This window comes from Urocampus carinirostris, chromosome 3, assembly GCF_059441175.1.
Source record: "Urocampus carinirostris isolate Australia breed hairy pipefish chromosome 3, RoL_Ucar_1.0, whole genome shotgun sequence".
Lineage (NCBI taxonomy): Eukaryota > Metazoa > Chordata > Actinopteri > Syngnathiformes > Syngnathidae > Urocampus > Urocampus carinirostris.
Genome location: NC_142351.1, coordinates 61,085,147 through 61,108,219, shown reverse-complemented (window position 1 = coordinate 61,108,219; position 23,073 = coordinate 61,085,147). Strand labels below are relative to the sequence as shown.

Genomic DNA, 23,073 nt, shown 5'->3' with positions numbered 1-23,073 from the left:
GTTAGATCCCTGTTTTTTGAGCACCCCTGCCTCCAAGTTCCTGCATCCCCCACATGGGTCCATCACCGGCAAAACGTAACAATTGGGGGGAAACTCTATTGAGCATGTTACTCCATGTTTTAACATAATTGATATCAATATATTATACAGAGGGCAGCACGGCGGCGCAGTGGTTAACGCGTGTGCGGCACAGTTCTGAGGTCATGGGTTCAAATCCAGCTATCAGACTTCCTGTGCGGAGTTTGTATGTTCTCCCCGTGCTTGCGTGGGTCTCCTCCGGGCACTCCGGTTTCCTCCCACATTCCAAAAACATGCATTACAGGTGAAGTGTGAATGAGCAAGTGAGTTGTCTGTCCATGTGTGCCCTGCGACTGGCTGGCAACCAGTTCAGGGTGTCCCCTGCCCACTGCCCGGAGATTGCTGGGATGGGCTCCAGTACCCCCGCAACCCTACTGAGGATAAGCGGTGCAGATAATGAATGGATGGATATTATACAGACACACCCTCATTTATATATGCCACCCTAAAGAAGCTAAGAAGACTGTAAATATATATATCTTGCTTATGTTTAGAATAATGAGTACATTACTGGGTTTTTTTGTTGGGTCTCATACCTGCCAACCTTTTGACATTAAAAAGCTGATCTTATCACTCACTCTATTTTTACGCACAAAACTCTAACCCAATCTACAAAATGTGCTGGAAATCTAATGTTTATTCACGGACAAAGACTTAGTCTCGTTTCAGAATAAAGCAACCATAGACTAAAATACTACAGAAGTCTCGAGACAAGATTTTCTTGTTGAGGTTTCAATTTGGAAAAATTGGTAGATTTTATTCTGTTGATTAGTGTTGCTGAGTTTGGGGTTTGTGTGATTACATATCCGCCAGAGAGTCTGGACAACGATTGCATAAGTATTTATTTTAATTTGAGTTTACAATCGCCTGTCATTGGTGGCTCCATCCATCAATCCATCCATTATCTGCACCACTTATCCTCAGTAGGATCTCGGGGTTGCTGGAGCCCATCCGAGCTGTCATCGGGCAGTGGTCAGGGGACACCCTGGACTGGTTGCCAGCCAGTCTTAGGGCACACAGAGACAGACAACTCACTCGCTTATTCACACTTAGTGACAATTTGGATTGGCCAATTAACCTGGCAAGCATGTTTTTGGAATGTGGCAGGAAACCGGAGTGCCCAGAGGAAACCCATGCATGCACAGGGAGAACATGCAAACTCCACACAGGAGGTTCGATCTCATGACCTCAGAACTGTGCCGCACACGCTGCCCCATAGGTGGCTCATTCTGACATAAATAAGTAAAAAAATAAATTAACTGTATTGCTACAACAAATAATGTTTGCCGTTTGAATTTGACTCAAGTAATTATATTTCAGGTCCAAATGCACCGCCGAAGTACGCTTCTCTAGTCTCTATACAGTAGTTTGTATATACAGTACTGTACTTTGCTTTTATCTTGTAAGTTGAAGGCTACGTAAATAGCTTTCGCCGCATGGGGTCGCTATCCGTCTGCTGTGGTAAACGTTAGCTAAGTGCTGATAAAACTGTTTGGTTTGTTTTGGTTATTCCTTTACCACTAGGGTCATAGGGTCACCATTTCCTGTGGTGTTTATTCGGCAAGTGCAGCCGGGTGGCACCCGTGAATTTCGGCTGGAAGCAAAGGTCACATTCATAGTAGTTGTCCAGAGAACAAAAACATTTGCTGCTGTAGAATTATCAAGTCTGCACGAGCTACTCTTCATCTTAAGGGTAGTTAGCAAAACAAGTGTGTGTAAGAACAGACACAAAAATGACACCCAATAGAACAATTTATTTTGAACTGATGAGTTCAGTCCCCTTTTGTGCCAGATTTCAGCAGCATCTTGAATTCAAACAGTGTTTGTCTTGGACGGCATACGCTTCTGATCTTCAAGTGTGAATTCTGCTTCCTAATTTAGCAACTGAAAGAAAGCAAATCAGCCATCTAAAAGATCACATTGAGCTTGAATAAACTACTAGTCAACTACTAGTAAGCTTCACCAAATAAAAACCTTGCTCACTCCCATTATCAGTGGGCAAAATAAGAGAAAGGTTCAGTACACAAAACAATGTTATCTGAGTTTTTGATTAGTTTTGCGCAAATCTCTTCTGAAGGCATTCCTAAGACAGTCTTTGAGCCAATTTGGTATATAAATATGTGTCGCCATGCTTATAAAAGATTAATTTGTCATATTCAAAGCCGCACATTTAGGGCTTGAGCTGAGAGATGGAGGAAACATTATTTTTTGTGCATTTTTTTAAATTAAAAGTCGGGTGCGGCATTTGAAGACTTAAGGGTACAATCATGACTTTGAGCCAGGAGATGGCAGTAGAGTAAATGTGATATGAGTGCATTTCTTAGACGCACTGTTACTCTTCTTTTTCATCTTTTTGGGGGTTTGTTCTACCCCGAACAGGCCTGATAAAAATACGATAAAAGCAGATAGGTGCAATGGAAAGTAAAGCGTAATGGCTTTTTTAACTCAGTTGGGCATTGTAAACACATACTTAAACTTTCAACTTTTTAAGGACACCTAAACAACGCACCCCACCTTTAAACAAGAAAACAACTGCAAAGCGCTCCCAGGAAGCCGAGAGGCAATGGTATCTGTCAAGCTGGCACTGTTATTTGCTCTCAAGTCTCCCACAGAATACACACAGATTGAAACCACTTCAAAGGCCATTGACCACAGCCACATACTAAACACGTAAGTCGCACAAACACTGCTCGCTATTGGTGTTCCTACATCACCTTCCAAACTTCGTTCTATGCAATAGAATAACAACAATGACAATGTCACACGTCACAGTATTTGACAGCACAGCCGAAATATTTTCAAACTATCAGTTGAATTTGACTTTTTTGTGTTATTTTCAGCAGGAAGTCATCATGTCCCTGCTTAATTATGGCAATTATGTGACCAGGAGTGTTGGAACAGAGAAAATGTTGCAGCTAATCACAAATTAGAAAACGCTGACTGGCATATGGTGAATGTTATAAAGACAGTACAGCTATCGCAATTCAATGACAACAGTTATCAATTTGAGTGCAATTTTGTCAATTGTTTGGGTCTTTTGTTCAAACATAGAGTTGTACAAAATGTGTCATCCTTAATGAATTCAACCAAGATATCTAATTTTCAAAGTTCCGTTTCTGCATCAGATTCAGAATTTTGCCGGAAGGCCATTTAAGGCAAGTCTTCCAGCGTCTGCAAGGCTTTTGCGTTTTTTGTTTGAAGCACATTTTGAATTTGTTGCTGTTGTTTTTTTGAAGGCACTTGAACTTTATTCTCAGCAGGTGAAGCCAACAAGTGTTGAGCACCTTTCTACAAGTCTGTCATCCATTTTTTCAGTAATTGGAAAAACAAAGCAAAAATACATGCACCTGAAATGTGAGTGACCCTTTGGGACTCTGTGTGTGTTGTTTGGTTGAAGACACCATTTAACTTTATCAAATGTCTGATCCATCAAAATAATTTCAACCTTAAGACTGATTTCTTTTGCGTTGGCCAAGACAACAACCAGGGACTGAAACGAGTACTCAAGAAAGTATGTGTCAAGTTGAGACGTGCTGTTGAAGAGAATGTGGGATTGAGAACATGTTAGTTGGCAGGCACAGTGACTGGACTAGAAAAAAATGGAAACAAAGATATTGTAAGGACTTAACAGGTTAAACCATATAGCTGGTCTTGTTGGTTATGAACATTCTAAAATTATTTTTTCCCAAAATGTCACGCTTTGCATCCAGAGTTGACTAAGAATGTCTTGAACGCACTCAACGCATCTGAAAGAGAAGCAGCACCATTAACCTGCCCGACTCCAGCACAGAAACTTGAGCTAGTCGGGGTCCTTCAGCTTATCGGTCGTCTGCTGCCTGACTGGAGCACGCACAGTTGCAGAAGAAAGCAGCCCCCCAAAAAGGGACTACTGCTGTTCACACATGACTTTGGATTTCCCTCCATGTTTCTTTGAGTTCTTGTCCAAATTTCAGTGGAGGCAGGCCTTCTCACGGCAGCGCTGACATTGACCTTCAACAAGGAAAACTATTTTACAATCATGTTACAGTCAGAAAACGTGGGTACGAGTTTACTGTACCTGAGGTGATGTAAATGCCTCATGACAAAATGTGCACAAAGAGAATGGCCAAGCCGATGTTGAGCAGGATAACCATGCAGATCATGATGGTGTTGGGGCTCTTGACAACAGAAAAGCATGTCAAACTAGGGACACAGCCAAAACTTTCAAGTTTTTCACTGCAAACCAAAAGTTCAGAAACTTTATGATAACTGTTATCTTATGAAGACAAAACATCAACTGTGGTCACCTTGAAAAATTAAATCTTGTATTAATGAACACAGTGCATCCCGCTCAATCGTGGTTCGATTTTCAGGTCTTAAGTGCATCGTAATTTTTATTCTTAATTTGTTCTGCAGATTTTTGCGTTCTCTCACGAATTTCGTGTCACTTTAAGCGCGCCAGTACACTTAAACCAATCGCAGAACCACATGTTTCCTGGGCACTGATTGGAGCAATCCGAACCAATTGTTTACATGTCTAGTAACAAATCAATACCCATATAGATGCCATTTGTGAGCAATTTGTTCAGGAGGCAAGCATAAGCTGTGTCATTATGCAAATAGGCACATTTAACTTTAGACAGTGTTGATTCACTTTATGTCGCTCATCTAAATCAACAAAGCACCATTTGATCTTGCTCTAAAAGTGTGCTTGATTAGACGATTACTACGTCTCTTGGGTTTACACGGTGTTTTTTATGCGGCTTTCCAGATGCATAGACATACACGGTGGGGGGAAAAAAATAAAACAGAAATTGCCTGCAGAAATCTACCAATACAGCTCAGGCTTTTTTAGCAAATAAGCTGGACTTTGCATATATCATTGGTCACTGACTGTCCTGCTGTACTTTTCACTATGAAAAAATATTCCATCCGAGGAGAACCGAGAATGCTCAGTTATACACACAAGTGAACAGATTTCTTTTGATATACTATAGTATATGTAAATATGTACAGTGAAACAGGTTTTGTTATTTTAGATGTTCATATAACCATATTCTGAAATGCAATAACATAATTACGGTACTATAAGCGTAAAGTGCACAATCTCAGCTACAATTTGAGACCTTCCATATTCAGATCGAAATAACGGTTTAGGAATTATAGCCTCTTACAACCTTTTAACCCTTTTCAAGGGAGTAAAAGTACAGTACTGTACCTGTATATGGTTCCTACTTCACGGAATTTCACTAAATACAGGTGGTTATGGAATGGATTAACCACAAAAACTGAGTGTTTGATTTTAAAAGCAAATAGATTTCAAATTTCTTCCTTAGGTTCCATCATCAGAAACTGACAACTGTGCTTATAATTTGACATAGCTTGTTTGGATGTACAGTAGCACAAATTTGCCAAGTGAGAAGTGACATTTGTCGAAGAGTGTGACACAGACTCAATCTGTAGACCAAAACAATGTGAGCATGGACTGTCTTACCTCCTGCTCCAAAGGCTCTACAGTGCTTGAGGTCAACATCGGCGCCCTAAGTCGGGTTTCTGCTTTGGGATCGGCAGGTTTGACGCTGTTAGTTTTGGTTTCCACAGGTTTAACGAGTGTCTTGGGTTCATAGTTGGCTGCCGGCTTCGGGGATGGAGCAGGGCTGTCTTGTCTCTTTGGTGCCAGTTTGCTCTCTGCTTTAACGGAAGACCTGCTTGCCTCCCTCATTTCATCTCGATCCGGGACCAATGGAACTCTTTCAAGTTTGACATCGTTGGCTTTTAAATTATGATTGGTAACTTTTGCGGTCCCGCTGGGGTCGGGGCACAACTTTTCCTCCTCACTTGGGGCAGTAAAGCTGTTTCTGGCAGATTGAGGTGCGGACGTTGAGTCTGTAGTAGTGACCTCAGAAATGCATTTCTGCAAAGGTTTTATCTCCAAATCAGACCCTTGCTCATTTTTGGTGCTATGGCGGCTTGGGGTTCGAGAGAGGTTGCGCCCACTGCCGCCCTCTGGGGCCAAAGAAACAGGAATTGGTGCTGAAGGTGTGGTGGGTCTGCTGTTCGGTTTACCGCTATTTTTGCTAGCTTTGTCATCGCTCCAGTTTCCAGGACCTAATAGTTTGGGCCCCTCCTTGAGATAGATGCCAGGACTGGGGGAAGGGGTGCGGGCTGGAGAGGATCCAGGCATGAGGCGGTCCAATTCATTCACAATTGGGCTTTCTGGTGGGGTGGGCGCTTGCTCCTCTTCGGCCAACAGTGGTTCATGCATGACGATATCTGTGTTCTCGCTTCCCTCTGCGACCTCTGGCATCACTCTCTTCTTTAGGTACTCGGGACCTGTGAAGGAGTAGAAATGTGTTGATGAAATGGAATAATTTGTAATACTGGGAAAACAAAGGCCCCTTTTCACTACACGGGATCACATATTCCCATTAGTGCTTAAGTCCATTTTTTACTCAATTTCAGCTACTCCGAGGAGCATTAAACTTAACCTGTAATTGTGTGCACAATTGCTGATGGGGCTTGATTCAGTCACATTCCGGATTGTCCCTAATTTTTAGGAGTGGGCAGTTTTGATGAGGTCCATTTTGAAAAAAAGACACCGTTCGGTTTTGAAATAACTTCTGTGATAGTTGTGAAAGTTTAACATTTGTGCAATGGCATGCTGCACCATACACTGTACATCACGGCCTACGAATGTCTGATGCGTTTATCTCTGCAAATGGTAGAAGAAATATTCTTAAGAGGGCCAGACTAGTAACTCACAACATAAAAAGTGTGCCATTGCTGGAGGGCTGAGGATTTTTTCAGAGACTCACAATTATATTGATTCAGGGATGTTATAAAACTAATATCAGTGTTTAAAACTCATGACAAAAAGTTATCGGACACAGGGCAGACAACTCTGAAAAGTTGCTTGCCCAGACATAAAGTTGACTGCCCAATTTTTCACAACTTGAAACTCAATAAGATGACTAATCGTAAAAAAAAAACCATCGTTGCAAAGTATTAAGGATTGATAAACAGAATATATAACAGAACAACACTTTAAAATAAAGTTTATTGTATATCTACTTTTAACATTCATTGCATGTATATGACATAGCTGTTTTTCAGCTGCCATCAGTATGTACCTGTATTTACTCATCTTCATTCGGGGTTTTGGGGTTTTTAAGGGTTATTGTTCTATCTTCGTTATTCATTATCCATTATCCGTTATCGGTCAGTTCATAATACGCTACAAAGCCTAGGAGCCGGGACACTTACTCTCAGGCAAAAGGCTAAGCTAAGGTCCTAGCCCTAAAACCTTGCTGCGATCATTGCGAATGCACCGTTCCCGGAGGTACTGCAATACCGGGCCGATGCGTGGAGTGGACAGAGCAAGCTCATTGTGGGGTTTTTAAGGGTTATTGTTCTATCTTCGTTATTCATTATCCATTATCCGTTATCGGTCAGTTCATAATACGCTACAAAGCCTAGGAGCCGGGACACTTACTCTCAGCCAAAAGGCCAAGCTAAGGTCCTAGCCCTAAAGCCTTGCTGCGATCATTGCGAATGCACCGTTCCCGGAGGTACGGCAATACCACATCATTACAGAATACATTTAATGCGTTTTCTCTCTACTCAGCCAAAAGGCTAGAACTACACTCATCTTCATTCATGTAATGTTTGCGTTGCGTCGGCTGCTACAAGTCACGTGAACTCCTCTTCCCACGATGCTTTTAATGTACGTTTACGTTTTGTAGAGTCATCATTTTGATAGTTTATTTCGAATTTTTCATCTGGGGCTGAGGTTTTGGCTTGATTCCTAACCTCTTATCCATTTTTTCTTGTGTTCTCTGTGCGTCTACTTTGCCAAATGCACGCCCTTATAACGCTCTGGAAAGTCCGGAAGCACGATGTTATTCGATGCAGGATTCTGATTGGCTGCCGAGTATGCAAATTGCCTAACGAACCGAAATTCCGAACTTTCCAAACCGAACGAAGATTTCGAAATCGGAATAAAGCAAACATCGTATTTGAAAAAAAATGAATAAAAATAAAAACGAATTATATATATATATATATTTTTTTCTTCTTGAAAAAGTTGTCGGCCACCCGGGCAGAGACGTTGTGTAAGTTGTACACCCGACGTAAAAGATGCACGCCCCGGGTGTCCGGGCAGACGTTATTTCAGACACTGCTATTATTGACTTTTTTTTCGCTTAATACTTTTTTTTTTCTCAGAAAGATTTCACCTCTTGTAGCATTTATCCACTGAATATTTTTTAAAAAAAAAAAGCAAAACAACAATTTCATTATTTTTCCACTACAGTTCATTTAACCAGAGAACTCATGCAGACTGGAAAATGACAGAAAATAGCATACAAACACTAATTTAAATGATTGAGTTAATGGTTTAAAACTGTGACTGCTTTTTATTTAGATTTTTGATAAAAATGTTTACTTTAAGATGGAAACTTTCCTGCTAGATTTCATATTGATTATATAAAAAAAATATAAGCAAAAGTTTCCTTAAAATTCTGCAAAGACACCAATTTTGGATGTTTCGTATTGCCCTGAACAGCGCAACTGACTTTTATTCAAGTAAAACAACATCAGGGTGGATTTTCTTAATGTTCTGCTTTTTTTAATGGTAGTCAGTAAATACAGTTTTTGGAGTAGTGCTTAGCTTTGGCAACATCTAGTGGACCTATTTAAAACGGCAAGTTTTCGTCTGACCCTCATTTTTTGATTGAGCATCTTAGCATTGTCTGGCGGGCCATCGGATTTCACTCAAAAATCAGAACTGAGCATGCAGAACTCTGCAGTGTGATGACAGCCTTATCCTGTCCTCAGCTACGCCCGTCGCTTTACATCACACACACAGGGCGCACTGTACGCCACATGATTTAAAGAAAATCTGAGACATTTATGTGTGCCTTACAGTCGTGAAATCACGGTGAAACATATCAATGATACAGTTCTTAGCGTGGTAAAACCGGTGGTTGTCTATAACGCTAAATGATTTTAGCTAGGAGTCCGCATGAGTGAGCAAGTTAGGCGTCGTGAATGCACAATGTTCTACTTCTTTGACAGTTGTGGGTTTTTTATTTATTTATTGCATTTTACTGTGCTACCGCTATTAACAAGATAAGTGAGAAGAAGACGGGCATTTCTGTCATGGTTCGTCTGTGTGCCAGCTGCTATGCTTTCATGCAAGCTGCTATACTCAACCCTTTAGAGTCGCACTGTGGTCTAAAAACAGAATATGTGTGCTACACTTTTGGAAGACAACAACATATTTTTGCTTTTCTTTCTGATGACATTTTTCTCTGTGCACTGACTGACAAGTAGGAAATACAAGGGCTGAATCAAAAGCATTCTGCAGGTTTTGTGTGGATGTATTTGCATGCTTTTCCAGATAGCTCGTGAAAGTGATCTGATCCCTCGGTCCGAACAAGATGCTCCTTTTTTTAGACTTTCAAATGCGATGACCTCGGCAGAGAGCCTCAGCCGAGGATTCTCCAAGTCAGTTTCTAAGTGCAGAGAATGTACGCAAAAGTCAGGTCAAGAGTTCTTTGTCTAAAGGAAATGACTCATATCTGTTATTTGTGCTCAGATTTGCATTCCTTTGGCTTGAATTTTGGGGAGGTTGCCAAATAGTGGGATCGGAAATAGAAATGTCAAGCGGGCATTTGCTTTCAAGGTAACTTTTCATCCAAGAGTTAATGTTTCAAGGATGGTGTTTGGAGTAAGGTCTGCCTTTTAACTCTATGCCTGGTAACGGTTTTCAAAGCATAGAGTTCTAAACTCTCACCTGTTATAGAGCATTTTGGTAGCTCTTTTATCAAAAAAATATAAACATTGAAACAGATTTTGCAGGTTTACCAGATTCTGATTCAAAGAAAACACCAAACATAACAGTGACTATAACTAAATAAACCAAACTTAATCAATAAATAAGCCAATACAAGACTTTAAGGCTACAAGTATGAGACATGACAAGTACACGACTATTCTCCCGATCGTGATACAGTAAGTATACTATAGACCCCAACATAAGCCAGTTATAGTTGACAATACACCCTTTCTGAGAGTAATTTGCGTAGCCCAATCACAATTCAACATTTTGGTATTAGTCTCTGTCATAACTGACGTGACTTGCCGAGATTTAACCTTAAATAATTTTTTTCTGCAAAGCTCTTCTCAATTCCTAAAAAATGCTCTTATTGCCATATAAAGGGATCAACTAGAACAGGGGTCTCGAACTCAATTGATTTGAGGGCCGCTGGAGCTAGGATCTGGGTGAGGTTAAGTCGAATTAAGTTTTCCACAAGAAAACCTGTTATTCCACTGTTCTCAAATGTTTTTTTTTTAAATCCTCCACAAAATACGATCAAAATCTATCTCTATATCTATAAGAATTAACATGAAAATAAATCAATCAGTAATAAATAAATCCATAATTTGGGTGGGCTGCACCTACATCAAAGGGACTGTATGTATTATTTGACGACTAGGTGTTGTTTTATTGTGCCGTGTAACCAAAAACAAGTGCTAAAAAGAAGGAAGAAAAACTACAGAGACTTTGTAACAAAACCACATATTTTTTCCTTTTTTTGCCCAGCCTTTTGCATAGAACAAAAGACAAACAAAAAAGACAAAAAATAGAGAGAAAAAATAAAGAAAACGATAAAACAAGAGAACGAAAAGAAGGAAAAGCTAGACAAAAACAAAGAAAAAGAGAAAAGGAATAAAACAGACAGTTTTTTTGTTTTTAGGGGTAATGTACTTGTAGCAGCAAGATGGCCGACAATAATGTCAGCTCCATCTAAGTGAGGCTAATATAATGTAAAATAAATGCTATTTTCTCTGAGTATTTTAAAACATGGAGGTTTATTTTTAAATCAGGATTCGTATTTTTTTAGAGAATCATATTGTTCCCACCAGGAGACACACTATCCCTTTAGACTCTCATATTAAGGCTGGGGTCTCAAACTATCACCCCACGGGCGGCAATTGGCCTTGAGTTATAGACCCATGTTTACATATGCACTGGATGTGTATTTGGTGGTTATAATTTGTTAATGTAGTAAAACAAAAAATTCCAATTGAGGAAGAGAAAGAACAGTGAATAAGGTATTTGGGTTTTCCAAGCTGGTTTCAGACAATTTAGTTGTAGCAGACAAGGTATAAGGTATTTTTTGAGGTTTAAAGATGTGGTCTGTACAATCCAAAGCTATATTTGAGAGACAATGATGTCCATGGACCTGGTTGGTAGAAGGTTGGAGAGAGCTCTTTTGCCACTAGCCTGGCGATGCTGGACTCGCTGTTGGAGGCTTGAGCTGCCTGGGCGGCTCCGTCCGACTTGGCCTTGGCGTGGGTGGACCTGGAACCATATTAAGCTGTGTTGACTCAAATATATCAACAGACTGACAAAAAAAGACATAACTGCCACATAGCTTACACTTAACAGCTGAGTAGTAACCATTAGTGATCTGTGAGTTTATCTAATTGACTCAGTTGGCACAGTGTAACATCCCACTGAGATAGAAATAGCCTGCTGGGCTATGGGTTGCTTGGTGCGCACCACTGGAACAATGAGACACTGCCAAGGTTCCCTGCGAGATAATATACAGTATATACAGTACATTGTTGCTTTTTTGTTGTTTTAAATATATCTGAAAAAACTAGTCAATTATGTATTGTAACTTGCACTTTGAATTTGTTTCAAAGTGGAACGATTTGATTTGTTCTGATTCAATGTGGGCACATAATTCAAATAAAGATAAAAACGTTTTCCAGTTGAAACCAGATTTTGCTACTCCCTTAATATTCAGAGCAAATGCCAGATAGTGGCTTTTGCTGGAGTGTTGCCAGGTAATGACTACCAAGGATATGTGGAGGCAAATGGCCTCCTTCTGTGCAGCCTTCAGTGGAAGGCCACTGTCTGTCAGGTTCCTTGTTGAGATTCTACTTAAGAGGGGCTAAAGGAATGCAGCTACTGGCTCACGTCTTCATTTAATAATGAGGCACCATTATTGAATGTGACCGAAGCATTGTCACAAATTAAAATTACATTTCATTACTGTCAAAATGCAGGAGAGTGTGGTGGTCCACCAACACGAAAAAGTCCCTTTAGTAATTCGAAATAGCAAAGATGCTAAATTTCAAAGTCATAAATGTTCCAGTCAGTCTCACAACTGAAAAAGTTAGTCCAGGGGAAGATTATTGTGTAAAAGTAAAACAGAGTGAGTAATGCACACAATGATAAAGTTGGAAAGGTCTATGTTGTTTTTAAGGTAAGTAAGGGCATCACAATTCTGTAACAAATCACTCATGCGAAATATTGCGCAATAAGCATAAATTAGGTACCAATTCTTAAAATGGATAACTGCATGGGGACCGCGATTTATGTAAGGATTGTTTTGATTTTGTGGGGGACCCACATGCAGGAAAGCAGGAACCATGACAAGGTGCTCATAAATGATGGCATTTGATCACAATTCATCCACAAAGCAAGAAACAAATGGTCGAAAACAACAATAAAACTGTCAGAACCAGAGGCAATAACCAAAACTCACAAATACCTAAAAAAGGGGATGAAAATCTAGACAGTGGAAAATGAAGGTAGAAAATTAATAGTACCCATCACTGGGTGCTGTCCAAAATGTTATTTTGAAGGGTAATAGGAAGGGTAGGGACAGGTATGGTGTGATTGGACACCAATTACAAATCGATTAGGCGCCCTCTGGTGGACGGAGGCGCGCCAGACAGTGAAAAGGATGGTACTTTATTATCCATTTAATGTTGGCTATCCTTTATCAAATATATATCTTTTAAAACCATGAACCATCCCAGGTTAGCTTAATGTAGTAGTTCTCATATAGTGGGGCGAGTCCCCTTGGGGGCACGAGGCTTCATCAAGGGTGTGGGTGCATTTGACCTCTGTGAACTTTTTTTACAGAAAATAATTGAGAAGCACCGGCTTAATAAAAGGTATGTAAGTAATACCACAGAATATGGATAGATTTAAAACCTGACCAAATTCAAAAACAAGTACCGGTACACATTTTATCATATAAAAGTAACGCTAAAGTAAAACAGTAATGCCTTTCTAAGCACAGTATTTTTCTTAGCAAATCTGTCAGGCTGCAAAAGTTACACCACTAATATCACCTGTACATTTTTTAATCATTGTTACATGAATACTATATTATTATTGTATTTTTGTAGTGTAAAAATGTGATGTTTTCTCTTTTTTTGGTCATGTTGCCTGCTGATGCTGATACCTTGTGACATTGCGGCATGTGCCACTGGATCTGCGTGAAGGGTCTCTTTGAACTCTGTGCCCTGGAGTGTTAACAGTGGTCAATCCAAAACACTGACTTAGTTCCTATTAAAAGACAACTACATGCTCTTGAACCAAAACATTTGTTTCAAATTCAATTTTGGTTCCAGCCAGTGTGAATTTATTGTACGATTGTTGCTTTGAGATAAGTTGTGTTCTCAAATGATCCTACATCTGATTCACATTTCAAACACCCAAAAAGAAACATTTAGAGACGATTTTACAGAATTATTTTTTTGGTCAAATGTTACAACCAGCTGATGATTTAGCAGTGTAATCCGGACAGATCAGCAGTGCACAGTAATCCAGACTGCACAAGTAAGGCCGTGTGGGTTACATTTATACCAGACTCATTTGTCACCTGAGCATTTGCTTATGAGGTGTGTCATATTTATATCCATAGAACCATTCGACACCGCAAGTGACGCAAGAGGCACTCGCTTCTGTAATTGTTTGCTATGGACAAAGCTGACCTCGGACGATGAAAGGGGATGCGCTCGGCTGCAAAGTCGTGTGCCGAAATGCCTGTCGCTTTTCCCGCCAGGTCAAAACAGACCTTTTGATGTGTGCTAAATTAGAAAGAGCCACTGTACTTGAGCTTAGAAGACAGTCAGTATCTGATGAGGCAGGAAAATATTGGGGGTTGGTGGGAGAGAGATAATCAGCTGTTGCATTCCCCTGTGATTGTGATACAGCAAAAGCATGCCTTCCTTATTTAGTCAGGGTTCTCCAGCCCCCTCTGACTCTGCGTCATTTACGCCCATCCAGACACACAAGACCCCACAAAACGGCACAAATGACAGGACAAGGCCTGCGCAATGTCTGGAGGCTACAGAGGCTAAAATGTGGCTAGGGAGAACCAGTTTGGCACATCTAATCCGACATGTATTTTTAAACCGTCTCCACTGACACCAGATTACGGGTAAGAATGAGGAAACCTGCTAACAGATGTGTCATGCAGTAGCCAAATCCCCCCCCCTACCCTATCTCCACTCCACTTACATAACATTGCAGCAAGACTTTGACCATATCTCTCCAATATTAGCTAATTTGCATTGGCTCCCGGTCTGCTTAAGGTATGACTTTAAGGTTCTCTTACTAAGGGCCCGGTCACACAGTCTTTCACGGGCGTATCAAGGCTGAATCACGGCCAGAAATTTCTGCCTGTGAAGCAGACGCTGTTGGACGCTTTGAGATCGCCATACAGACGAGATACAGCCGTGCTTTACACGCGGTCGGAAATTCACACGCGGTTGGCCGCGCGAAAAAGTTTTGCGCTGCTCAAAACATTAGACCACGTGTAACCGTGGGCGGCACACGTGGTACACACGAGGTAATGACGCTGTACAGACACGGAACGACGTGCTACGGCCGCGGCCAGGGCGTGGTTACACGCGGGTAGGACGCGAAATTTTAGCGGGTAATCGTGGGTGGAGCACGGTCATAGCACGTTTGTTCTGCGCCTGTATCGCGGTGTTATCACGTGAATTAGCGTGTGTAACGCGTGTGACGGTCAAACGCCTTTCTCCGCGTATATACAGCGCGATTTGCTGAGCACACGTCAGTTGTGCTCGAGACGTCAAGGGGTGAACATGGATCCCCGTCACCGTAGTGACCTCGTCTTAATCCATTTTTATTTCTTGACATTTCTTTTCATTTCATAACAAGATAATAAAAAAAAATGAAAAACTATTACAATAATAACATATTGGCTTCTTCGGTGCCATAGCTTGAAATCTTGATCTTCACGGGACTGTGTCTTGAGCGGTTATGATTTCTACAGCCCGGCTCGGCAGCTTTTATACCCGTGGTCCACACGCGGAAATGACGCGATGAGGAAGCGGAACAGTCGCCGGCGTCTGTTTTGCGGGCATACCACCAATGAACAGAGGGTTGGCCAATTTTGCGCATTTTACACGTCAGTTTCAGATCAGGGGATGGTGTAATTGTGGCCCGTGAAGTCCTTTGAGACATTTTTTTGATTAAGGGCTATACAAATAAATTTCACTTTACTTATTAGAATTGTATAGTTACATAAAATTTAATAAAATAAAGATTTTCTGATCAAGATATTTGGGGAACTGATACCAAATCCCAATCCAAGAGTTCTAATCATCTATTTAAAAAACAAAGCCTTACAAAATGTGAAGAAATATATTTTCATTTCCCTTATTTATTAATCATTTATTCATGTGTGTTTAGGCACTGCTACACAACCTTTCCAATGAAAGGGCATTTAGAGCCATTTCCCCCATGAAAATTTGTGAACAGAACCCTAATCGGTATACCAAATACAATACCAATCGAGTCAGTGATTAAACCCGATTTCATAATACAGGATTAGAAATCATGACATTCCTCAAAGAGAGAGTGAGCAAATCTTAGGCACCCACACAAATTAGTGTTTGGTATAATCAATGCTGATGTTGTCCCTTTTATTTGAGCCTTCATACTCCCATAATCAAATTTTTGTAATAAATTCTTTTTGACCCTTTATAAATACACAGCTTCGTGTAAAATAGCACACTGTCTCACACTGTGTATACGCTCTAAAACCTGTCAAAGGGTGAATTTTGATTTTATATTTTGATATATTTCCACTTTTAATAATGCTATTATAAATAACACCGTCAGGTAATGGCGTTATTTCTTCAGTAACGGGGTAATGTAACTATTCTTTACGCCATCACGGCTACTAACAGTCAAAAGCGGTGGGTTACTTTGGCTGCAGAACGCCAACAGCAGCGTGCCCCTGCACACCTGACGCAGTTTTAAGTGCCACAGTTATTCGCTCTCTTCTGAGTTGTTTACGTCTCATCTTTTCGGATTGTGTCATCAATCAAATTAGCGACTACCATATAGTTGGATAGCGATTACGGATAAAGTATTTACTAATGTGCCAAACGAAATGGCGAATAAGGGCTAAATCACAGAAAATGTGATTCACCAGTCAGGGGCGGTTTTTGGTTCAGAGCTTTGGGGGTGCTGACCACCTAGAGTTTCTGGCTGATTAAAAAATAGAAATGAAAGTTAAAGTAATTAAGGATCAACTGTTTTTGCACATTACATTAAACTTTGTGGTTAGCAGAAACACTACTACTACTACTACGCCATGCCCAGTTTTTAGTCATTTATTTCTACCAGAGTACACACAAACATACAAATACAGAAGAGGAAGCATGGAACTTATCAGACAACGATGCATTCTATTCAACACTTTATAATTCCACCATACTCTTTACCGATTAAGCTGTGTTGCCTGACATTGAGAGTTGCAACCCTGTCAATAACTTTTTGGTGTTGCACATGGTCAAGCACGTCTTTTTCAATTGCAATCACAGCCAGGTGCCTGACTCTGTTTTACCGGTGGTCCTTCTAAGCCAGGTAACGCGCTGAAAGACCTTTCACACCGGCAGCTGCTTATTGGAATTGTTGGGTAAATCTAAATAACTGCTTTCAGAGTTGGACACATTGTAAAATCAAGATGATTTTATACAGATAGTGTGTCTTCAATGGCACTAGACTTCCTCTTTCTCTTCAAAAGGTTTTTTGCAACCACTACTTGTGCTTACTCAAATTCAATGTCAGTTTTGACAACTCAGGCACAGACAAAAGATTGTCAGAAGTAGGATTGCATACATGAATCCCCTTAAGCAAGTCTGGATTCACACTGGAAAACCGTCTTTATCAGATAAAACTGCCGATGTCCATGCTCGGGCTTAGAGGATGACCACACACATGATTGACACACGCGCAACAATTGAGGTAGGCTGATCATTGTTGCATTTGATTCAATGCAGCTAAAATGAGGACTAATATCTGATGGTGATAACAAAGTCATGAAATTGGGCGGTAAAAAGTTGCTCAAAATAACCACTGTATAACATATTCTCAATGTAACACACTGGAGGTATGCCGCTATGACAGTAGCCGAGAGTAAGAGGAGCAGGAGATGGGAGAGCGGTGCTAGGAATCAAATGGACTAACCATTTCAAGGCAGTGGAGTATGTCCGAAGCTGCTTTTGTTCACATCCTTGTTTAACTTTTTTTATCTTGCGTTTTAAGCACCCCCAAAAACGGGCTAGTTCTGCCCATGCTACTAGTACTGTTGACATAAAGCACCATAACCAAAACAGCGCAGGCACCAGTTTAGCATGAGGGAGTGCAAGTCAGCAGCGCCCACTCCAGACATTGTGAGTGACCTTTATAACTCTATTTTCATGCTTATACTCGAAGGCAAATATTTGGATTTGAGTAAGCTGGGATTCTCATCTGCATTCCGTCAGTGAAAATCAGGCTTCTGTAAACACGGAGGTTTCAGGTGAAGAAGATCTGAACCATGTATGGTCATAACATTAAAATGGTTTAAGACCTTAAACTAAACCTTAACTCATAGTCTTAAACTCTGGGTATGTTTCTGTACACGTTTGAGGTAACTGCTTATTGGCACAAACTACTTTTTAATATATAAAGTACTATTCAGAAGCCCATCATTGAAAAAAGGCAAATAAGAAAACACTGAAAAACGGTTCTCATGCCTACTTTGGAGCTTCTAAGACGGTGGCAAATACTGTGCTTATTGGAGGTCACTGTGAAGGAAGTGTGCCCTCCATTGCTCATTGCACCTTTTAGCTGAATCATCCTCTTCTTCACAGCCTTCACCAGCAGATTGCTCATATTACATATTGTTCATATAGTGCTAAATTTCTGTACAGCAAATCACAGGAGACAAGCCGAGCGTCAGTGTTTACTGAAAGGGAGCCTGCATTTTGTTAGCAAGAAGTGCCTTAAATTTTAGATCTCCTTGCTCATTAGTGGCATATTGTTGGGGTTTGGTGTTCTCTAAACCTCGGTTGTGCATATTCCTTGGACATGTTTTACTTTTTTGGTCAATTTTGGTGTTTTAAAATCCCCCAAAACACTTGTCCAATCACAACCTTAGTCACTATGCACTGATCTGTTCTGACTTTTATGTAATTGTAAACCAAATCAGCAGAACAACTTTTTTGATAGGGTCCGCTTCAACAGATACAGACCCTATTTCAAATTTGAAACTTGCCTTGTTTGACACTAATCTCTGAGCCATTTGAACGCATTTTGTTGATGTTGTTGAACTTGATGATACCTTGACAGTTAGTGTACTGTTCCAAGGGAACCTAAAAGCATCTGTGCACTTTCAATGCATGTTTTTGAGATCTCTTCATCTACAAGCTATATTTTTACAGTAAAGATTTTGTTTTTACCGGGATGCTGCAATCTCTGCCTTCTGCTTGCCGATGGCGGCGGCCCGCTGAGCACCTTCCACTGCCCTCTCCACCTTCTGCTTGATCTTGGTTCCTTTCAGCTGAATCATCCTCTTCTTCACAGCCTTTACCAACATATTGTTCATGTACTTGCCCTCTTCTTTGCCGCCCTCTGCGAAGCTGGTGCAACCATAGCCGTGTCTTTGGTTGTTCAGCCACTCGCCTTCGTACTTTAGGCCGCTGGATCGTTCGCTTATTCCGTATCCCGAGCGCTTGTCGTTCTTCCATTCGCCCATGTAGACTTCAGTGGTGGTGGCATCAATGTCTGCTTCCACAGGGGGGAAATCTTCTGCGCCAGCCAGACTTTCGTCCCCCATGCTAGTGGTGTCGCTGGCATTAGAGCTCAAAGCGGATTCCGTCCTCAAGAAACTGATCTTGCTCTTCTGGCTGGACAGTGAAGTGTTGGATTCCGATTTCTTCAGCTTGCCGAGCAGAGCGCTCCTGCTGAACAGACCTTTCTTTTTGCTCTTCAGTGCCTCTGGGTCCACTTGGAGAGTGAGGGCAAAGCCTCCCCGCGATGGTCCTAATTGGCCAGAGTTGGCAACAGGCGTCTCCTCACCAGATACGCTCGTGGTGGTGATCACGGGGATGTCTTGCTGCAGAACTGTGCCGTTGCTGTGCTCGCTGCGTAGGGATGTCAGAGATGTCCGTAGAGGAGAGCGGAACACAGCGGCTATGCCGTAGGGGACGCTCTGACGAACACCGTAGCCATGCCGCATCCCCCCTGTGAACTGACCCTGGTAAGTACCTGAAAAGATACAATTAGAATGTGTTCAAAGACCAAATAGAATCATGTGCCATATATACTATTCAACAAGCCCAGGGTGTATTCATACAAGGTATTTACATCATGGATTTCACTTACTCCAGGGGTGGTCAGTGATGGGTCAGAGACTGTTGTTGAATTTAGAAAGTTAGCTAATAATTTTCCAATGTGTATGCTGACCACTAAAGGCTTAGTAAGTAGCTACAGCATCCTGTTACCCATGAGCTAATCTTAGTTAGCCTTGTCTGATTACTTTTGTCGGCTGTCTCTGTTGTTGTAATAGTAGCAACAACTGCACTTGTATTATCTGCTGTTAGGAAAAGCTTGATGTGATTGAGCGTTTTTTTGCATATCAGCCTACTTTAATTTTGTTTAATGTTTTTTGGTATTTTTCAAGCCATCTGAACCTGATGTTGTTGCATATTGAATACACTTGGACTTTATTGTATTGTTCTGAGGGGAATGTGGAAGCACACAATTAAACCTGTAACATTTTCCCATCATCAACAACTTATGAGAAGTCAGCTAGTTTTCCTCTCTCATGCTAAAACGGACTTGCGTGGATTACACTCATTAGAGCGATAGCATGACGACCGAGGGGCCCGCAGACCACGCAGGGGGGTTTGGGGCTATTATTACACGCGCACATTTGTTAGCCTCACAGCTGATGAGTCAACTGTGAAGGGAGGAAAAACACTGTGGTTTTTCTTCATGTCTGTTCCTTTGTACATATAATTAAAGTGTTGGAAATTATAACTTCATGAACGGTCTTGACAGTACTATGATACACTTAGCTTGCTGCAAGTTCAGCTCTCAGGACACATCGACTTGAAAAGTAGACGATTCCAATGCCGCAGTACTTTTAACGTGAAGGTGTCGTGAGACATACTGAATGAATAACACACAGTTGAAATGTGATACTCTAACATAACAATGGATTGGTGATTTTATTGTAGTGGTTCCTTGAGATCTGAGCTTTGAGCACATTCATTCATTAGTTTTTGCGAGGCATAGTGCATTCAGGGCAGAAAGGAACCTCTAAATATGCACATTATTGATTTTTCTTTATATTTTAAATATCCAGATAAGTTTGAATCCAAATCACAAACTAGCACAAAAAGAGTTTGCTTTTACAGTAATTTAACTTTATTTAAAGTCTGGACAGTTGCCCGGTAAGTACTTTTTCATTTCACATATATTTATTTAGATATTTATGTGTCACGACCCTGTCATTTGCCCTCACCTGCTCTCACCCCTTCATCCCCAGCTCCCACTTGTTTCCTAGTTCCTTTGCGGTCACTCTTTGTCAGTCCATCAGCGAACCTCAGCACATGCAAGGCAAGCACTTTTGACTCTGGCTCCCGTTTTGATTCCCACCTGTTCCTGCTTCTTGCGACCTGCCAGCCCAACTCGTTTTCCTGCCTGATTCCTTCCCCTGATTCCTGGTATCGATCCCCTGCCCCTGGCTTCCCGATGGTCTCCGGTTCCCTGACTTGCTTCTGATCCGCGATCACGCTTCGTTCTCCTGTCCCGGCCGGCTTCACCTCTTGTTCCGATCCACAACCACACCCTGTTCTCCTGTCCCGATTACCCGACTTGTTCCGATCCCCGACCACGCTTGGCCCTCCTGTCCCGGCTACAGACTTGTTCTGATCCGTGACCACGCTTTGTTCTCCTGTCCCGGCCGGCTTCACCTCTTGTTCCGATCCACAACCACACCCTGTTCTCCTGTCCCGGCTACCCGACTTGCTCCCATCCACGATCCCGCTCTGCTCTCTGGCCCCGGCTGTCCGCCTCGCCACCGGTTACCGGCCGCGGGGCGCTTCCTGTTCCACCTGCCCAGCGAGCACCAGATCGCTGATTTTTCCTCTCTCCCTGATCCCCCGATCCCTTAATAATAAATTGTTGTGTGAAACATTACGCATTTGGGTCCACTGTTTGTTTCGGTCGTGACATGATGTATTTACTTATGTATTTCTAATGGAAATATTTAATTGAATAATTTATGTATTTTTAAAGGAACAATTTTATTGAAACTTATATTTAGGTAACACATTTTTAATCATTTATTTCTTTCATTTTGAGGGAATATTTTTTTTTAATCCATTTCGTTATTTATTAATTTAAATACATAAATAATTTCAATATGAATGAAAAAATATACCTTGACCAGACAAAGAACCTTTATGTCTTTAATATGTTCCAAAGTTAATGGATGTAACGTCATCGCCAAAAAGTTTTTCAACAAAAATATGAAAGCCACAACTGATGCAATCCATATTCTACGATGTGATGCTCCAGATTTGGGCACAAAATAGTTTTTCCCCAGTGATTAAGGATCGAATATCAGTTTTGTCACACGTCGCTGCCGAGGTGTGGCTCATCTTTGAAGCGCGGGATGACGTTTTACCCAAAAAGCAAATGGCAACCACGCGCAGGAGGTGCTGTATCCTAGTCAGATCAGGGGCTTCTCCTACGACTGAAACCATGGCAACCAAATATGTTGTAAGTGGGGGAGCAAACCCGTACCCAAAAAACATCTTGAACAGAGATGGGCGCCACCAGGTTGTACTAGCCCAAGACGCACCACAGGAAATGGTGCCTCGACAACCCTGGTAGTTAAGGGATCTGTGAGCCATGAATGTAGTAAAAAAAGTCACCCCTTAACTCATTTTTCTTTATATACATCTAGATTCTTTTTTTAAATTATGTCTGACACCATTGGTATTTTCTTTTGGAAAATACCAATTTGACTTCTTCTGCAACACGGTCGGAAACAGATCAACTATTGCCTTGAATGCGCAGCTCCTACCTCCATCGGCATAGGTCTCGGTCCCGTAGCCGTCCTGAAGGCCGTTGTTCCAAGTGCCTTCATATTTGGCCCCGCTGTCAAGACTGAAGCGGATGCCGTACCTTCCCTTGAAGCCGTGCGTCCATTCCCCACGGTAAATCCAGTGGCCTTTGTTTTCCACACCCAAGCCATGACGCTTGCCCTGCGACCAGTAACCCTCGTAGGTGTTGCCGCTGGGCCAAGTGTAGACCCCCACCACCTCGAAACCATAGTTCCAGGACCCAGAGAACTCGCCCTGGCCTTTTGGGCCGGTGCAGATGCCGTGGCCGTGCGCCTTGCCGCCCTCCCAGCCACCGCAGTACGCGCCGCCGTCGTCAAACTCAAAGCGACCGCCGCTCATGTCGCAGCCAGGAGCGACCCTGTCAGAGTCTTCTGTAAGATCAAAACCCCTCTGGGACCCAAGCTGCCTAGCCCTGACATCAAAACTGCATGGAGATATCCCCACTGCCCAATTCGAGTGGGCCCCCTTTCGCTCTTTGAAAGTTTCTCAATTAGTCCATTAAGATCTTGAAAGTAACTTCTTCACGACTTTTAAATCTGATCTGTAATCGACTTTTGTGGTTGTTTCCTTCCAAGCCGAGGGTCTTTCATGGCTTTCACAGTGGCCCCAGAGGGAAGCCAAGCCCCTGTCCCTGTCACCCTGCAGAAGGGGAAACAGTTGAGCGCACCTAACAAGGCCACACTGACACACACACCCCAGAGAACTCATGCAAACGCACACGCCATTCCAAAAATACGACCCAATCCGTACTGGGCTGCCTGCAAG

The 23,073-nt window shown here is 41.8% G+C and overlaps 1 protein-coding gene across 1 annotated transcript; it reads right to left on the bottom strand.

The window, feature by feature from the left end:
* Positions 1–3,920: 3,920 nt before the first annotated feature.
* Positions 3,921–22,933, bottom strand: jph2 (junctophilin 2). Its single transcript, XM_088332819.1, has 6 exons — positions 22,269–22,933; positions 18,631–19,438; positions 11,307–11,425; positions 5,552–6,390; positions 4,136–4,235; positions 3,921–4,068 (listed from the first exon to the last, which is right to left on the bottom strand). The coding sequence occupies exons 1-5, from the start codon at positions 22,645–22,647 to the stop codon at positions 4,155–4,157; spliced, it is 2,226 nt and encodes a 741-aa protein (XP_088188945.1). The 5' UTR covers positions 22,648–22,933; the 3' UTR covers positions 3,921–4,068; positions 4,136–4,154.
* Positions 22,934–23,073: the final 140 nt, after the last annotated feature.